The 19,416-nt window shown below is 29.5% G+C and overlaps 2 protein-coding genes across 2 annotated transcripts; both read left to right on the top strand.

Annotated features, from left to right (window-relative positions):
- The first annotated feature begins 10,158 nt into the window (after positions 1-10,158).
- On the top strand, positions 10,159-11,672 carry LOC126553598 (ATP-dependent DNA helicase pif1-like). Its single transcript, XM_050208742.1, has 4 exons — positions 10,159-10,640; positions 10,990-11,067; positions 11,290-11,367; positions 11,579-11,672. Exons 1-4 carry the CDS (start codon positions 10,159-10,161, stop codon positions 11,670-11,672), a joined length of 732 nt encoding a protein of 243 aa, XP_050064699.1.
- LOC114119471 (zinc finger MYM-type protein 1-like) lies at positions 11,598-13,738 on the top strand. Its single transcript, XM_050208739.1, has one exon. The coding sequence runs from the start codon at positions 11,949-11,951 to the stop codon at positions 13,179-13,181; it is 1,233 nt and encodes a 410-aa protein (XP_050064696.1). The 5' UTR covers positions 11,598-11,948; the 3' UTR covers positions 13,182-13,738.
- Positions 13,739-19,416: the final 5,678 nt, after the last annotated feature.

The following is a 19,416-nucleotide window of genomic DNA, read 5'->3' as shown; positions in this document are numbered from 1 at the left end:
TTTTTGATGAAAACACATTCTGATTAAAATAATACATTATAAGTATTATTATTTCATGATTGTCACAACAATTTTTTATTTCTTAAATTGAGGCAAATGTAAATTTAAAATTGTGAACTGGATAATTGTTTTATACTAACAACTCCCCAAATATGATTGCTTGAGAATTTTTATACATAATTACATTGCAAGATATGTTTATAACACATTATTATAAGGGTGTTTATATGAAATTAAACCGGAAACCTTATCAAAACCATTTACATTTACCCTTGTTGACCCTCATATAGAGTATAGACTTACCTGAATCTATTTTTAAAATCTAAATCATCATAATGTTCAAGAGGATTAAAACGATCCCTGTATAATTGTGGTCGAGGAAGGTTTATCAAAACTTCAAACACTTCTTGTTCTTCATCGGAATTCGATGATGATGATGATAAATACATTACTACTTTAACAAAGTAGAGAAGCTATCTGCTGGTATTCGTATTAACTTCGAAATTAGTAAACTGTAAACTGACAAACTGACAATTGTAACTTACCTAACACTGTTGAAGCAGAAAATAAAGTTGAACTGGTTTCAAAAATATTTGATTAAATGATAAATAATAATATTACCTTATCACAAAGTAATTCGATATTATCACACCAATAAAGTTATAGAACTCTTTTGAATATTTATCGAGCCGAAATCGGGTCTACAACTTATCGAACCGATAACACAATATTTATTGGATTGATAAAACTTATTGATCCTTTGTGCAACCTGTCAAATTGTTATCGATTCGATAACCTCATTATTGGTCCGATAACTAGTTATTGGTCGTTTGTGCAACCGGGCATTAGATATAAAAAGAAAATATATGAGACAATTTATTTTTTTCGTATTTTATTTCAAGACTTTTGACCAAGCGATATTTTTTTTTATCGAAATTTTCAAAAAAAATTTAAATGTCTACCTTATGTCATATACACATACATAAAAAACATACATCATTGTAAATATATAAATATACATAATTTAATTCTTATGGTCCATAAAATATTTACAAAATTTATTTCGCACTTCAATCGCTGAATGAGATGCAAGGTTATTTTTTCTTGAAGTTCCAATATTAACATTTTTTCTTCTTTCGTATACCATCTGTGTCTCTACGAACCCATTAAATTCTTTCGGCACACCTTCAAAGTCTATAATTATATTATGAAGGACTGCAATAGCCTGAACAATTTTAGTAGCTTTATCAACACTTGTCTCAATTGGTTTATTTAATATTCTCCATTTGGCTGCTGCAATACCGAAAGAACACTCTACCGTCATTCTGGCTCTAGAAAAGTTATAATTGAAAACTGCTTTTTCTTGATTATCTTGAAGTTGATTTCTAGGGAATGGTCTCATAAGATAATTCCTTAAAGGAAAAGCCTCATCCCCAATAAAAACATACGGTACAATAATGTTACTGTTCGGCAATTCCTCTTCTTTTGGTATAATTAGTGAATTATTTTCTATACATTTTAGAAATTTTGAATTCGACAGCACTCCAGCGTCACTGTCTTTTCCGTAAGATCCAATATCGACGGTTATAAATTTATAATTAGCATCAGTTACAGCCAGTAGGTTAATAGAAAAAAAATGTTTGTAATTATAGTACATACTGTCGGATTTCGCCGGGCATTTTATACGGATGTGTTTCCCATCAATGCTTCCAATACAGTGTGGAAAACCCCATTTTGTATAAAATTCTTGTGCAATTTTTTTAAACAAGTCTGAAGAAGGAGTAGGTATATGGATTTTTTGCAAACATTCCCATATAGCTTCACATGTTTCCCCGACAATTGTAGCAATAGCGGATTTTCCAATTCGAAAAGAATAAGCCAATCATCTGAAAGGAGTTCCACTCGCCAAATAACTAAATTAAAATACAAGATTAATTATAATTATAATAATTAAATAAATTATATTCTATATTTGTTCATGCATTTTGGCCCGCTTATAGCTTTTGATATTTTCTATAATTTCGATTCTACAATAAAAATATTATAACCAATCATATAATAATTGTAGATTTTACAACAAAAGCTGTACGATTAACAATGTATAAAAAATGTATATATTGGCTGGTTAAACAATACTGTTTGAAAAACTGAAAAAATCATCAAATTGATAAAAATATATTGTTGGCTCAATATTAACAAGATTATTGTCAATTTAACATAGTTTGTTCCGATTTTAATCGGACAATTTTTCTTTGTATATATAAATTTTTTAAATTTGATACAAAATTACTACTATTTATTATCAATGGTATTACAAAAACAATATATATATATATATTATATATACCTAATACAATATATCCTCGACTGACAGACCGTGTCCACTATAAACGTTTTTCGTACACAAATAAATTTTAATATGAGAAACTTGTAAACTCTATAGCAATATGTATATTTTAGAAGAGTATGTAAAACAAAAATGGAAAAATCTTCGAGATCAGTTTAGAAAAGAATTGCAGAAAATTCCCGTGATGCGTTCAGGAGATGAAGCTACAGTAGCTGATGTGAAATGGCCTTATTTTCAATCGATGATTTTTTTGAAAGATATCCTTCAACCAAGACCAACAATAAGTAGCCTAGATACATTTCAGTGTCATGATGATAACATTGAATGTCTTGATGAATTAAATGACAGTGAAAATTATGAACATGATAGTATTGATCATAGTCACAATAATTGTAAAAATGATCAAGTCAGTGATAATGTGTCATGTTTTAAACGACCTAGTTCTGAATCCGTTGTTAATGATGAGGAAAACTCTCAAATTAAAAAGTCAAAGACAATAAAACGTTTACAAAAGGCAGATGGAGATGTCATTAAAATGACTGAATTTGAAAAACACATTGTCAATCTAGAGTCTCAAAAATTACAAATGTTACAAGAACCCGGGGACGAAGACTTAAATTTTTTTAAATCTCTACTACCTTATTTTAAAAAACTACCAGATTTATCAAAAATGAATGTTAGAATTCAAATGCAAAGTATAGTTTTTCAGGAGTATACAAAGGTTATACAAATGAATGAACGTTATTCGACTATGAATAATAATGCTAATGTAAGATCTGTCTCAACTTATTCTACACCAAGTTCTTCTGAAATTTCACCAGTTCCTTCTCCCGGATCATCAAGTGCTACACAACGTTATTATGAATCTTTCACTGAAAAACCAACTGAAAATTCATACTATGGAATCCCTACAGATAATTGGGAACATGATTTTTAAAATTTTTTATTTTATTCAAAAAATGATTTAAATTTTACTATATTTTATTATAATTTTAAAATACAAAAAGGAATTTTTTAATTTATTGATTGGCAGAGTTAATATGTTTTTTTTAGTTTTATATAATAATTTGTTTAATAAAAAAAATGTTACACGATGGTAAAACTGTCTTACTTTATTGTTAGAAATAGTCGTTCTTCTGCTGATATTGGTTCACAGAAATTTGTTGTAGTTCGCGTAATGTCAGATCGTATTTCATTCAGAATATAATCAAATGTTTTAATGCTCATTCTTGTATAATCAAAAAATTTACAAGGATATTTCCTGAGTTGACCGTATAATGTATAAAATTCACCATATAAATGTCTATCTAAAATTATAAAATTAATACAATTTACAACAATATATTTATACAGGATTTATTTAATAATAAAATACACATTAAAGTACATAAAATTACCTATAAATAATTTAACAAAAATAAACTGTTAAGTTAATGTGAAAACTTACCTAGGTAAATTTGGTTTGTCTTTTTTCTTTGCTGTTTCTTTTTATTCAATATTTTTTGTTTCTTCATAGCATAGTACTTTAGTAGTGAATTTTCATAGAGAATTACATTACTCGGATCCATTATTAAGAATATATAATATAGTATAATTAACAATTAAGATATAAACTACTTGCACAACAGACAACAGCCAACTAAAAAATACAGAACTTAACAACTATAAGATACATTCGCGCTTGCTGACTCCACAGGCAGCCAGGACACCCGCTCGCTCTCGTGGAATATCGCGTTGCCAGTCGCTCGGCCGCTCGCCCGCCCGCCCGCAAAATCCCGTTCACCTAGGACGCAACGTAAGTCTTGTAATATCATATCTGATAGTGAGTTATAATGATACTGTAATAATTCATACATAAAAGAAATTTCGTTAGACTCCATATTACTATAACTGAAGTCATAATTCTGAATATATTGGTTTGTAAATTCATTCCGACGACAAGAAAAAGGTAACCCATTTACATCTGCCATAATTAGTGAATATGCCGTGTCAAAAGTCTTTTGATAACTTGACAATTTTTTTGTTTTTCAATAATATATAATCAATACAGTGTTGCAATTGTTTCAAACGGTGTAAATCGATATGTGATAAAGTAATATAATTTTCATTAGAATGTAATATAATCGAAGACTGTTTCATATTAACAGAATAACTTAAATTGTCAGTTATTCTTACACGTTTACATCGAGTTTGCAGATTATCGATAATTGTATTGTAATTATTTTCACACATTAATGTAAGCCATTGTTCATGATCAAGGTTTAAAATCTTTTTAGTTATTTTACATTCTAATAATATAACGATTGAAATCTTTTTGTTAACAAGCAATCCAACTATTACACTTTTTTTACCACACGGTCGAATTTCGAATACTGACTTTGAAACAACTGGCGAAATCATATTGTAGCTAGCGCTCTTTAAATTCTTATAGATTTTTTTTTTTTATTTTAATGAATTACATAGTGCTATGATTATTAGAGTGTTTATCATATACTGATAATATTGATAAATATAACAACATTTTATACTAAAATTATTAAAAAAAAAAAAAAAGTAAATACGTGACCTAATTGATAAGTGTGAAGGGGGGAGAAGAATTATTAATTATTAATGATTATATTATTTAAACAGTACTTCACGTCTTATCCATTAGGTCACGTATTTACAAGATGAAGGGTTGAATAATAACACATTTAAGTTGTTTAATAGAATTCGATAATTTATTCGATACCTATTATATAACATTTTTTTTATTCATAAATCTTAATATACTAACAAGTGGTATCATATGATTGAATTTCACAATTACATTTAGCTCTTCCACATTTGGTTTTTACATATTCAACAAAGTGATTTCCTTTTGATAATAATACATATATATTATATACATTCCGGATTATGTCTCGAGTGTTCAATCCATGGTATATCGTCTTTTTTCCAATCGTGTAAGACAAGTCCGCAGGAAAAACATTCTACAACATCTTTTACTCCTCTGTATATAAAACCACAATCAGCCAATAAATATTTATTTTGAGGTATTTTTGATGGTAATATATCATACGTTATTAATCTGGATGTAAATGTAATGTATTCCGGATATGTTGGGAATGATTTGCTTCGTACTAAAGAAACTAATGAAGAAATGTCATTGCTAGTTTTTTGTAAGTTCGTGTTTTTAAATGACATTGAAAATCAAAACGTATTATTACTATAAAAAAATATATTCTTAAGAAAAAATTAATTTTGTTACTAAAGAATTACAGCTCAGTGTAGCCAACATGTATAAGTAATAAATAAATAAATAAATTGTAAATTGTTACTTTCAAAACCATGATTTATCTGATATTTATGAAATCTCTTTGTAAAAAAAAAAAAAAAAAAAAGGTGCTCAGAACATACAAATATATACTACTATTTTCCTATTACATATATTCCTAAGTATAATTTTCCTATATAATATTTCCCTAATTTTATTTTACCTGTCTCAAACTCTTCCGATAGCATATGTCTGTGTAATATATTCCTATTTTGTTTTCCTATGATATACTTTCCTGATTACATTATTCCTGTTTAATATTTTCCCCATTAATACTTTCCTAATATCTCGTGTTGTGTGCGCCCCAATTTTAATAGTGTAGTAATTATAAGTACACCAAAATAAAGAGAAACTTGAAATTTAAAACCATTATATGAATATTAATTATTATAAGGGCTGTGATTTTGATGCAAAGGCATCTTTTTCCTGGTGTTATAAACGCTGGTCCGTAAGTATAAAATATGTTTTGGGTGATACTGATTTTTTTAGATTCTGAACGGAGTGATGAATGTATTGATTTTACAATGATGTATGTTTTTTTTTTTTTTTGTGTCTGTGTACAGCATAACTAGACGAAATAATGCTCCAATTTCAAACTATGGGGGTGTTTTCCGATGTAAAAGTGAATATCCTTGGTGCATTATCAGTAAAAAGTTAACATTTTCCAACAGTTTTCAAAAAAATCGAGAAAAACAAAAAAAAAAATGACGGAAAAACGGCAATTTTTACGCAAAACCAGTTTTCGACCAAATCGATTTTTTTTATGGTTGCAATTCAAAAACTAATTACTGAAAATACTTGAAATTTTCACCAAATGTTAATGTTAGTGGTATCTATATATAGTTAAATTTTCAAAAAATGTTGACTTTTTTTGAGTTATTTATAGACCACTGAAATTTTAGATTTTTTTTAAAGTGTCGATAAAAAATTGTTGGATGATCAAAAAGTTTTGAAAATTTAATACAAAGTTCCTTATGAGTTATTTTTATTGTTGCTAAAAAAAATTAAAAATCGTTAGTCACAATTTTTTTTTATAAGCGTTTACAGTTCAAATTTTTACGAAATCTGTCGAAAACGTGAAAATTTGCAAGTAATTTTGAAGTTGAAAAATCATAAATTTTTTTTGTTTTCATAACTAAGGATTAAAATTATAACACTAAGTTTTCCATAAGTTTTTCTTCAAGTAGCTATAGAGAAAACTCATAACATCATTATAGAAATTGTATGTGTGTTTGAATTTTAAATTTTTACGAAATAGCGTAACGACAACGATTTTAAATATTTGTTATTATTCAAAAAGTATAAGTCGTAGATACTTGAAAATATATATATAACCGACAAAGTACTTTCAGGAGAACACGCTGGAAGGTTCAACGCGCCAACCGTAGATGAAGTTGCTGTTATTATGGTTGGTGATCCAGTTAACAACAGAGACCTCAAAATCATACGTCGAGACAGCACTGTTCATATAATTTCAGACCTTCATCGTTCGTATGACTCACTTCAGTATCCCCTAATATTCTGGCAAGGGCTGGATGAATATCACATCAACATCAAACAGCGTGATCCAATCAATGGTACGTTTAATAATATATACTATTTAATGAATTATTTTGGTGATTTTAATTTCTTATTCTTAATTTTTATAACCATTTAATAACTCATTTTTTTTAGGTAATGAAATAAATAAAAAAGTTAGTTCAATGAACTACTACGCGCATCGATTGATGATTAGACTTAATCAAGATAATTATATCCTTCGATATCGTCAACTATTCCATCAATACGTTGTGGATATGTTTGCTAAGATCGAAAGTGAACGTTTACGGTATATTAGATACAACCAGGCTAAATTAAGATCAGAAGAATACATCCATTTACGAGATGCTATCACCGGAAACATCGATGAAAATTTAAACGCCAATGACATCGGAACTGCATGTATTTTACCTTCAAGCTACATCGGCAGTCCACGGAGCATGCAGGAATACATACAAGATGCGATGACTTATGTACGTCATTACGGTCGACCTGATTTGTTTGTTACATTTACGTGTAATCCAAATTGGGAAGAAATAAAAAGTTTGTTATTACCAGGCCAACAATCAATACATCGTCACGATAAAAGTTAAAATCTTTAATTAATTAAATCGTAAAATATTCAGTTTTTGGTAACACACGTTGCTGGCTGTATTCTATTGAGTGGCAAAAGCGAGGTTTGCCTCATTCTCATATTTTGGTTTGGCTTGAAGATAAAATCCGTCCAGAAGAAATTGACCAAATAATTTCTGCCGAAATTCCGGATCCACTAACTGACTCAGAATTGTTCGATATTGTTACCAGTCATATGATCCACGGACCGTGTGGTGCTTTTAACATGGCATCACCATGCATGGAAGAAGGAAGGTGTAAGTAACGTTTCCCGAAACCCTTTACCAATGATACTATTACGGATATCGATGGTTATCCATTGTATCGCCGTAGAGACCCTGAGCATGGTGGTCACAAATTTACAATTCGAAAGTCGAATTCTATAAATGAAGTTGAAATTGATAATCGGTGGGTAGTTCCGTTATCACCATTGCTGTCAAAAGCGTATAAGGCTCATATTAATGTCGAGTTTTGCAGTTCCGTCAAATCAATTAAGTACATTTGTAAATATGTTAATAAAGGAAGTGATTTGGCCGTATTTGAAATACAAAATATAAACAAAAATGACGAAATAGCAAGATACCAGATGGGTAGATATATAAGCAGCAGCAAAGCTATCTGGCGTATTTTTAGTTTTCCAATACACGAAAGAGAACCTTCTGTCCAGCATCTTGCAGTACATCTTAAAAACGGTCAACGAGTATATTTTACCGAAGAAAATATTCTCCAAAGAGCATTTGAGACACCGAAAACGACACTAACTGAATTCTTTACATTATGTCAAAAATCTGATGTATTTGGCCAATTTGCAAAAACATTATTATAGACCGATGTTCCACGCTATTTTACATGGAATAAAATAGGGAAAAAGTGGGAGCCCCGTAAGCAAGGAAAACCACATACATCGATCCCAGGCATATTTAAAGCTAAGACATTGGGACGACTTTACCCTGTACATCCTAAACAACGTGAATGCTTCTTTTTGCGTTTATTGCTGGTGAATATTCCCGGACCAACATCTTTCGAATATTTGCGAACAGTGAACGATCGAGTGTTCAATACATATCAAGATGCATTTTGCGAGTTGCAACTACTGGAAGCAAGTATTCATTGGGACTTGACACTTGCTGATGCAGCATTGACATCTACACCGAATAATATTCGTCAACTATTTGCAATAATTTTGTCAACATGTTTTCCAACACAATCATCGACTCTGTGGGAAAAATATAAAAATTATATGACTGAAGATATACTGCATCGAATTAGACGAACAAATCAATGTCCAAATATAGATTTCACACCAGAGATGTATAATGAAGCATTAGTGTTGATCGAAGATTTATGTATTTTAATTTCAAATTTGCAACTTAGTCATTATGGAATGTCATCACATGATCGCCCGGCTGTAGACTTAGTGAACACTGATTTGCAACGAGAAAAACAGTACAATGACGTTGACTTAGCTACAATTATTGTGAATAATGAGCCATTACTGACAGCCAAACAAAAAAATATCTATAATCGGATAATGCGGACCGTTGATGCTGACCAAGGTGGGTTTTTTTTCTTAGACGCACCAGGTGGAACAGGTAAGACATTCTTAATATCATTAATTCTTGCAAAGACACGTTCCCAACAGAAAATTGCTTTGGCAATTGCATCGTCAGGCATTGCTGCAACTTTGTTAGATGGTGGACGAACAGCACATTCAGCATTGAAGTTGCCATTAGACATTCATAACAAACCAAACGCAATGTGTAAAATTAAAAAAAAAAGCGGAATGGCTACAGTGTTGCAAAAAAGTGCAATAATAATTTGGGATGAGTGTACTATGACTCATAAACATTCACTTGAAGCATTTCATAGAACTATGCAACATTTGAAAGGTAACAATAAACTTTTCGGTGGTACTGTTTTACTACTGTCCGGTGATTTCCGGCAGACTTTACCAGTTATTCCTCACTTTACTTTTGCCGATGAGATCAACGCATGCTTAAAACAATCGTTGTTATGGACAAGTGTTGAGACACTTCGACTGACTATGAATATGCGAGTACAATTGCAAAATGATCCAACAGCACAAGTATTTTCTAAACAATTGCTGGATATTGGAAATGGTGAAATTGAGTTGCATCAAAATACACAATGCATAAAATTACCAGATATTTTCTGCACTGTTGTTGAAACGAAAAATGAACTAATTGAGAGTGTCTTTCCGGATATATTGAATTATTATTTAGATCACAATTGGCCCTGTAATCGTGCTATTTTGGCAGCAAGAAATGTTAATGTGAACGAAATTAACTTCCATATTATACAACAGATTTTGCCCGGTGATTAAATGTCTTTTAAATCAATCGACACAGTTATTGATGAAAACGAAATCGTAAACTTTCCAACTGAATTTTTGAATTCTCTGGATTTGCCAGGAATGCCACCACACAACCTTCAATTGAAAATTGGTTCATCAATTATTCTTCTACGTAATTTAAACCCACCTCAATTATGTAACGGTACACGTTTAGTCATAAAACAAATAACCGAAAATATTCTTGAAGCAACAATTTTGTCGGGAAAATTTAAAGGAGATATCGTCCTGTTGCCACGTATTCCACTGATAGCGTCGGAATCTCCAATACCGTTTAAAAGGCTCCAATTTCCGATTTGTTTAGCTTTTGCGATGACTATAAATAAATCTCAAGGCCAAACAATGTCTATTTGCGGTTTGGATTTGGAAAACACATGTTTCTCACATGGACAGCTATATGTTGCCTGCTCACGTGTAGGAAAACCATCAAATCTCTTCGTGTTAGCGAAAGACAGGTTAACCAGGAATGTTGTACACAAAGTAGTACTTAAATAATTTTTAATTTTTATTAATTTAATTTATTTTTGTATGTTTTTAATGTATATAGTATATTTTGTAAGTAGGTCACTGATTACAAACAATAATTTAATATAAGATGAATCAAATGTAAATTCAGAAAATATATATGTTGGTTTGTACTTAATTTCAACATTTAGATACTTTACCAATTACTTTTAAATTTTTTCATACATAATAACACTAATGCATGGCCTACGAAAATGCAAAAAAACCAACTAATACGCGGGCAACGCCGTGTTGGGACAGCTTGTAGTAATTATAATTTAATGTTGAATTTGATTATAGTGAGCCCCCCTCAGTTGAAGCTGTTGTTACAAGTGAAGAACATGATATTAATTACTCTGAAGTGTTAGAAATACCAGGGTATGTATTTCATAATGTTTTATTTTTTATTTAAAGTTATACTCATACAGAGTAGGTAATTATTTGAAATATTTTACATTTCACACAGTTGAATAATAGTATATTAGTGAATTAAACAGACTGTTTAGAACTAATTTTGTAATAATTGAAATTATTATAATAATGTATATAATATGTATAAATATATATTTTATTATAATTTAATGTTGAATTTGATTATAGTGAGCCTCCCTCAGTTGAAGCTGTTGTTACAAGTGAAGAACATGATATTAATTACTCTGAAGTGTTAGAAATACCAGGGTATGTATTTTATAGTATTTTATTTTTAATTTTATACTTATACAGTTATACAGAATAGGTACCTATATTATTTGATCTATATATATATATTATATACTATGTTCTTGTAAGCCTTTATAATCTTAATAATAGTACATTAGAACATGTAATTTGTATTCAAATGTTAAATTACTCATCTATCATTAGATTATTATTTTATTATCATTTGTAGGTCAGATCCAGCTGAATGGAAAATAAATTCATGTACTATTGATTACATATGTAAAAATGGATTTAGCCAAAATTTAGATTCTAGTTTTAGTTAATCCAAACGAATTTACCAGCCAGTTCGTAGAGGTTCATTCAGAAATATCAACCGCTATGTAAATAAAAGTTTTTTTGAAACAGTTTTAGTCGATGGTAAGAAATGTCCAAGAAAATATCTAGTTTATTCACAATCTAAGGGTTCAGTTTTTTGTGTTCCTTGCTATTTATTTAATAATACTTCTGCCTTTTCAAAAAATGGTTTCTCGGATTGGAAAAGGCCAAAATCAATAGACAAACATGAAAATTCACTTTCACATAAAACATGTGTGGTAAAAATGAAAAATAGATCTTCTGAATTGAACAATGTTAATGAAGTGCTTACATTTCAATTAGAAACAGAAAAAATATATTGGAAAAATGTGCTCACAAGAGTTTGTGCTGTTGTCAAATCGTTATCTAGTCGAGGTTTACCTTTTAGAGGTGACAATGAGAATATTGGTTCGCTGCACAATGGAAATTTTTTGATGTGCCTTGAAATGATCGCAGAATTTGATCCTTTTTTGGCTAATCATTTGGCAAACTATGGTAATCCTGGGAAAGGTTATACTTCTTACTGGTCTCATTCAACATATGAACAATTTATCAAGTTAATGGCGACTAAGGTTCAAAATCAAATAGTTGAAGAAGTCATTAATGCGCAATATCTCTCCATTGTTATAGATTCAATTCCAGATATTGCACATGTTGATCAACTATCTTTTATATTAAGGTATGTTAACAACAAAGGTTTACCTGTAGAAAGATTTTTATGTTTTTTAGAAAATGTTGGACATAAATCTCAGTGCATGGCTGATACTGTGTTTTCTATCTTAAAAAAATATAATATTGATATTACATATTTGAGGGGTCAATCATATGTCAACGCAAAGAATATGTCTGGTATTTACTCGGGTCTCCAGGCTAGAATTAAAGAAGATTCCCCATTGGCTGACTTTGTACCATGTTCAGCCCATTCCCTCAATTTAGTAGGGTCATGTGCAGCAAGTTGCTGTAAGGAAGCTAATATATTTTTTAATTTTATTCAAAGTATTCATACATTTTTTTCCTCATCAACTCATCGTTGGAACTTACTTAAAGTAAAATCTACATTGAAAAACTTTTCCGAAACAAGATGGTCCGCTCGGGAAGATGCATGTAAAGCTATAAACCAAAATTGGGATAGTGTTAAACAAAGTCTATGCGACATATCAGAAAATATAAATGAAAAATCTATCACTCAAACTGAAGCTCGTGGTTTACTTAGATTAATGAACCGTTTTGAAGTAACATTTATGTCACTATTTTGGGGTGATTTACTTCAACGATTTAATGTGGTTAGTAAATATCTACAATCAGTCAATATTGATGTATGTAAAGTGTGTGATCAATATGAAGTATTGATAAAATATGTTGTAAATCTCCGTTCTGATGAAATGTTTCAACATTATGAAGTACTAGCAATGAAAAAATGTTCTGAAAATTGTTACGAAACTATTTACAAACGTAAAAAAAAGGACAATACATCTTGATGAAACAGCTAGTATTATTGAAAATGAAATCAATTTAACAGGTAGTTTGTAATTCTAAGTAAACACATATTTAGTGATTTGTGATTCTATAATAAAAGAATTAACAAGTCGAAAGTTAGCTTACGATAATGTCATAACAAAGTATAGTTTTTATTTAAGATTCACAAAGATAAAACCATCAGAAGTACGTGTTTCAGCTGAACATTTAATACTCAATGTATACAAAAGATTTGGATGTAACATTTATTAACGAATGTGTTCATTTTCAAAGTTATATTCAAAGTATGAAAAATTCTCCATCATCTATAATTAATATGAGTTCTATGTTAAAAATAGAAGGTTTAGAAGACATTTACCCGTATGTGAGTATTGCTTTACACATGTTTTTATGTACTCCCTGTTCAAACTGTACCGCTGAACGGTCATTTTCAACTTCACGCCGAATAAAAACATACCTAAGGTCAACAATTTCTAAAGAGAGATTAAACTCACTTGCAATATTAAATATTGAATCAGAAATAACAAAACAAATTAAATATGAAGATATTATAGATCATTTTGCTGATATTCAATCGAGAAAAAAATTGTAAAATAAACAATAAATATTATTATATTACTATATTATTGTATATATTATTAATTGTATATCATTCATTATTATTTGAATCATGGAAGATTCTAAGTAGATAGTACTTTTGACCTAAGTTATAAATTAGTTACTTATGTTTTTTTTGTATGGTTTACCTACTATTAAAAATATAATATTGGAATGCATAGGTACCTACCTAATTCATATTGATAAAAACTAACTACAAATTAAATTGTCAATGAGAAAGGGAAACATAAAAAAAGAATTAATTTTATGCCCCCCCCCCCGAAAAAAAAAATTTAGCCACCACTTCTATGGTATTAAAAAAATTGTGTTGGAAAGGGGCGCCATAAATATTGTACCCGGGGGCGAAAAATTCCTAAATACGGCCCTGGTCACGAGTCATATATTTTTTGAAATTGAGATGTTAGTAAAAATGTATATACTATTATAAAAATATTATGTGTTTTTGAGTGAAAAAAACCGTCTTTATAGTTGTAGTATTATTAGTAGGTGTATGATATATTTTAATAAATACTTTTTTTTTATATATTTATTTTTCAAAAATATTTATATTATACAGTTTTTATCAATTATTCAAAAGTTTTAAATAATTGTCTCATATGACGCTTTTGCAATCATCGATTCGTGTATATATAATATATTATATTAGTATCTATATCAAGAATTTCCTCATGTATGAGAATAATTTTTTTCCTTTATCAAGTTGTGTAGCGTGTATGTACATTGTACATTTTATGAATACAGCAATTAATTAAAATTAATCGCTGAATAAAAGTCCGTTTTAAAAAAAGTTTGACAAAAAGTCTAAGCACATTATTTAGTTTCTAATAAAAAGTCGGAAAACACAAAATATTCTTTATAACTAATATTTATTTTTAAAATTTAAAAATGTCTGTACTAATGGGTACGTATTATATTATAGTCCAGCCAGCGATACTAGAAGCTTGGCGGCCACGCTCCCGGTGGCTGTTTTTTACTAGGGGTACGAAGAATGCTTCATTTCGTAAAAAAGATCGCGCAGCTCTACAAGTAACCAAAATGTTTAGAACCCCTGGTTTTTACGAAAACGCCCACCGGTAGCGTGACCGTCAAGCTTCTAGTTTCGCTGGCCGCACTGTATCATATTTTTTTCTATTTTCTTATTCTTATTATTTCGTATAACTAAAAAAAATATAACGGAAATTTACTATAGTTAATTACCTATATATTATATTATATTAAATACCTCTTAGATCGTATATGATCTAAAATATATCTATCGCTATGATATGTGGCTGTATGTCTACATGTTATCTACCATAAACTTATATTATGTACAAGGAATAATCAATATTATCACGATTATTATATGAAAGAACAAACATTATATAGATCTAGATTCTAGATAAATACATGTATCTAATTACCTACCTATTAAAATGAATAATAAATTATATAATTATCTCGATAATTATAAATGAAAATTTAATAGAATAATTTGTATTTTGACACTAAAAATGTGTTCGGACTTTTTTTGCATAGACTTTTTGACCGATTACCAATTAAAAAGTACTCGTATACTATGATTTTGATGTTGAACAATTATAAATACCTATAATAGTTTAATATAAATAAAACTCTTTAGTTTTAGATTCTGAACGTTTTTTGTTTCCATAAAATATTTAGCATTTGTTTATTGAATATTATTGTAATAATTATTTATATTAAACATTTAGATCAGTCAATTTTGCTAAGTAATTGAATAGATAATATTATTATCATATATATGTGTTTTAATTTGTATATCAATAGGTTAGTGTAATCTTGGTTAAGTCACAAATATGAAATAGAGGGATTGATAGTTGTCTAACAACATATATTATATCATAATATGTATTTATATCCAGGTGTTTTCTATAAAAATAATTAAATTAAAAATATTTATAAATCGTTTAATGAAGAAATAAAATAGATTTGACAGTAATGAACTTATATTAATTAAGTGAATTTATAACAATTACTCAAAATACTAAAATATGATTCTAGTTTTTATTAAAAACATGAGAACGTGTGTAGAATACAAAACAGTTTAGTTTTTTTGTCTTACTAAGTCATGTTTAAAAAAAATATGAACACATTTTTTATCATAATCAAATAACAATAAATTACAAAATTACATTATTGAATTTATTATTCATTAACTAAAATAACTAATTCAATATTCTAATTACCTTTCCTAAATAACATCAATTTGTTTAAATAACGATTTATTCATAAGAAATGTAAACAAAACATAATTAATTTTAAAGTTTATTTTTCTATGTTCTTTTTACATATTTTACTTATTAGATACTGCGAGTAGGAAATATTATTTAATTTTTTAATTTTACCTAATTTTTAAAACATTAGATAATTTATTATTTATTAAATAACAACTACTTTGTTTTATAAAGGAGAATGAATAAATTAGGAATTTGGTATAAATTTGTATACCAACATGTAGTCAAAATTTCAAGGTTCTGGCCTTACACTACTATAAGTGGTGCTACTAACATTCAAATGTTTTTATTATATATTTCTTTTTAGTAACATTCATAATTTTGTTTTAGATCATTATCGATTCTGTTTTTATTATATGGATTCTGTGATTGCGACTTGTGTTAAGGTAATTTTAAAATTAATTCTTTTATAATATTATATACCTACTCTAATTATCAACTAATTTTGTAATTTTTTTTTGGTTGACAGAGGTAGCAGTTGTTGTTGTTGTTTTTTTTTTTAAAAAACTTCTAGTATTAAGGGTTTTTTTTTTAGCTGTAAGTTTATTTTTAATTATTATTTTTGTCTTATATATATATATATATTTTTTTTTTTTTCATAAAATGGGACGTCCGAGTAAACGTACACAAAATAAAAAAGAAGCAATACAAATAACACGCTAAAACATTGTTCTTCATTTGATAGAACTTGAAAAAGATAAATTGAGAAAACAATTAAGCCGTGCGTCTGATGATATTGTTGCTACAAATCAAAGAAAATTGTTAAATTTAAAAAATACAATAAAACGATTGAAAGACCAAGTTTTAAAGAAAGTTAATCAGATCGCCAGTCGTAAGAGCGTGTCGAAACGATTGCAAGATCCTGATGTAAAAAAAGCAAACCATATCGCCAGTCGTAAGAGCATGTTGAAACAACTGCAAGATCCGGATGTAAAAAAAGCTAACCAGATCGCCAGTCGTAAGAGCATGTTGAAACAACTGCAAGATCCGGATGTAAAAAAAGCTAACCAGATCGCCAGTGGGAAGAACAGATTGAAACGAATGGAAAATCCAGTTTTCAAATAACATATCAAATTCAAAATGTTCGAAACATTAGAAAGCGAAGATTACCATTGGATAGTAGCCTATGTCAAAATGTATCTACTAAAAAGAAAACACCAAATTTAATATCTTATTTGGTGGGCATCCACGTACAAATAAATCACCTTTGAAAAATTACTCAAAAGTAGTAAGGTCTGAAATGCTGAACGTAGATCGAAGGTTTGCATTAGACTAATCTAACTTGTTTTTTAAATGCAAAGTATTAGTTCAAAAACTAATTGCAAGCAATGTGCAAATTGTTTTACGAAAAAACAAAAAAGGAAACACAACTGCGAATGAAGTAGCAAATCCAGCTGTTCTAAACAAAATTATCGACAACGATCAAGGATACCAAATGTTACACAACGTACAAAATTCACTTTCATATCTTGCAGCAATGAGAAAACATGCTTTTGCCATGGTGCGTCAAGAAGGTCAACCGACATTATTCTTAACATTTAGCCCTAGTGAATCAACTTGGACTGATGTGTTAAAGATTTTGTATAAACTGCGTTACTCCAAAACGTTGTCTGATGATACTGTCCTAACTTATGCACACAAATCAGATTTAATTCGACAAGACCCAGTTGTTTGTGCTACTTATTTTGATCATAGGCTTAGAGCACTTTTTAAATTGATCAAGTCCAAAAATGTTATTTTCAAAGAACACAGTGTGAAACATTTCTTTTATCGTGTCGAATATCAACATAGGGGCAGTCCACATATATACATGTTATTGTGGTTAGACAATGCACCTATTTTCGACCCAGCCAAACCAGAAACTTTTGGTGCATGTGTAACATTTGTCAACAAATACATTACGTGTATGGTAGACGATGGCAGTCCGGCCTATCAGTATTTGCATAAAAATACTCATAGCCATACACACACTTGTTACAGAACTGACAAAGACAAACAAATTGTAAAGTGTCGCTTCAACATACCATATCCGCCAATGAATGAAACCTGTATATTGACTTCGCTAACAGAAGACATAAGTAATCCGATCACAAGAAAAATTCGTACACTACAATATGAAAAACTTCTGAAATACCTCAGGGACTTCAAGGACGGTGATTCATCTTCAGATCCATCATTAGAAGACATTTTACAACAATTGTCAATTAAAGATGTTAATGAATATAAATCCATTATTCGAACTGTTATCAGACGGCCAACAGTTTTTCTAAAACGTACAATAAAACAACGAATGGTTTCTGGATCCAATGAAGAATTATTTACGTTATGGCAATCTAACATGGATATACAGTTTATATTAGACGTTTATTCTTGTGTTAGATATGTAATCGAGTATATTGGAAAAAGCAAACGTGGAATATCAAAACTAATGAGAGACATTGTCGAAAATCTTAAGTCTTCTACTGATTTATCGGTTGAAGAACAACTGAAAAAGATAGCGTCAACTTTTTTAGGGAGTCAGGAAATTTCTGCACAGGAAGCAGTGTACACTTGTTTAGGTATGAAGCAATGTAATATTTCAACTGGGTATATATTTATAAGCACTAGCCATCCTGATAAAAGAACTCGAATGTTGAAACCAATGGCAGTTAGAGGAGAAATGGATCCGAAATCTGATGACATTTTTTTTTATGGTCTCAATGAATACTATTCATGTAGACCACACAGTCTTGAAGATGTAACTTTAGCAGAATTTGGCTTCAATTATGAAGTCCACGGTAAAAAAAAACCGGCTAACAACAGTTCTGATTCTGACACTGATAATGAACCTGATACCACTTATCCGATTGACTCCACTCTAATCGGAAAACCAAACAAGTATATACATAAACGTAAAATCAGAAAAATCATTCGGTAGTTTGGTTTAATGTGGATAAAAATGAACAAGACTTTTACAGAGAAAATATTATGTTATTTTTACCATGGCCAATGAAAAAACCGATTTGTTAGATATTAACTGTAAACAAGTGTATGAAACAAACATTGATCAAATAAAAAAGTTGTACCAACAGTTTAATAAAGTAGAAGAAACATAATTAGAAGGAGAACAAGGCCGTAACAACAATCAGCTTGTAGACGATGAAGATTGGGTACCAGACGATGTACTAATAAACGATGTTGGAAATTATGATGAAAATACCAATACATCAGATGTAGATGATCACCTAAAGATGGTGGTAAGATAATAGTGCACCTGATAGACAATGAACAGTTTAAAGACTTAATCGGATGTCTAAACGACGGTCAACGGCAACTCTTATATCATACAACTAATGTTATAAGAAGTCAATTGTGGGGAAAAGGT

This window comes from Aphis gossypii, unplaced genomic scaffold (genome assembly GCF_020184175.1).
Source record: "Aphis gossypii isolate Hap1 unplaced genomic scaffold, ASM2018417v2 Contig00278, whole genome shotgun sequence".
Lineage (NCBI taxonomy): Eukaryota > Metazoa > Arthropoda > Insecta > Hemiptera > Aphididae > Aphis > Aphis gossypii.
Note: the sequence above shows the minus strand (reverse complement) of the source record. Positions and strands in the feature narration are given on the sequence as shown.

Excerpts from the sequence above, each read along its gene's own strand:
- LOC126553598 (XM_050208742.1), top strand. The coding sequence starts at position 10,159 with ATGTCTTTTAAATCAATCGACACAGTTATTGATGAAAACGAAATCGTA. Across the intron at positions 10,641-10,989 it reads TTCGTGTTAGCGAAAGACAG|TGAGCCCCCCTCAGTTGAAG; the intron begins GTTAACCAGGAA and ends ATTTGATTATAG. Across the intron at positions 11,368-11,578 it reads GAAGTGTTAGAAATACCAGG|GTCAGATCCAGCTGAATGGA; the intron begins GTATGTATTTTA and ends TATCATTTGTAG.
- LOC114119471 (XM_050208739.1), top strand. The coding sequence starts at position 11,949 with ATGAAAAATAGATCTTCTGAATTGAACAATGTTAATGAAGTGCTTACA.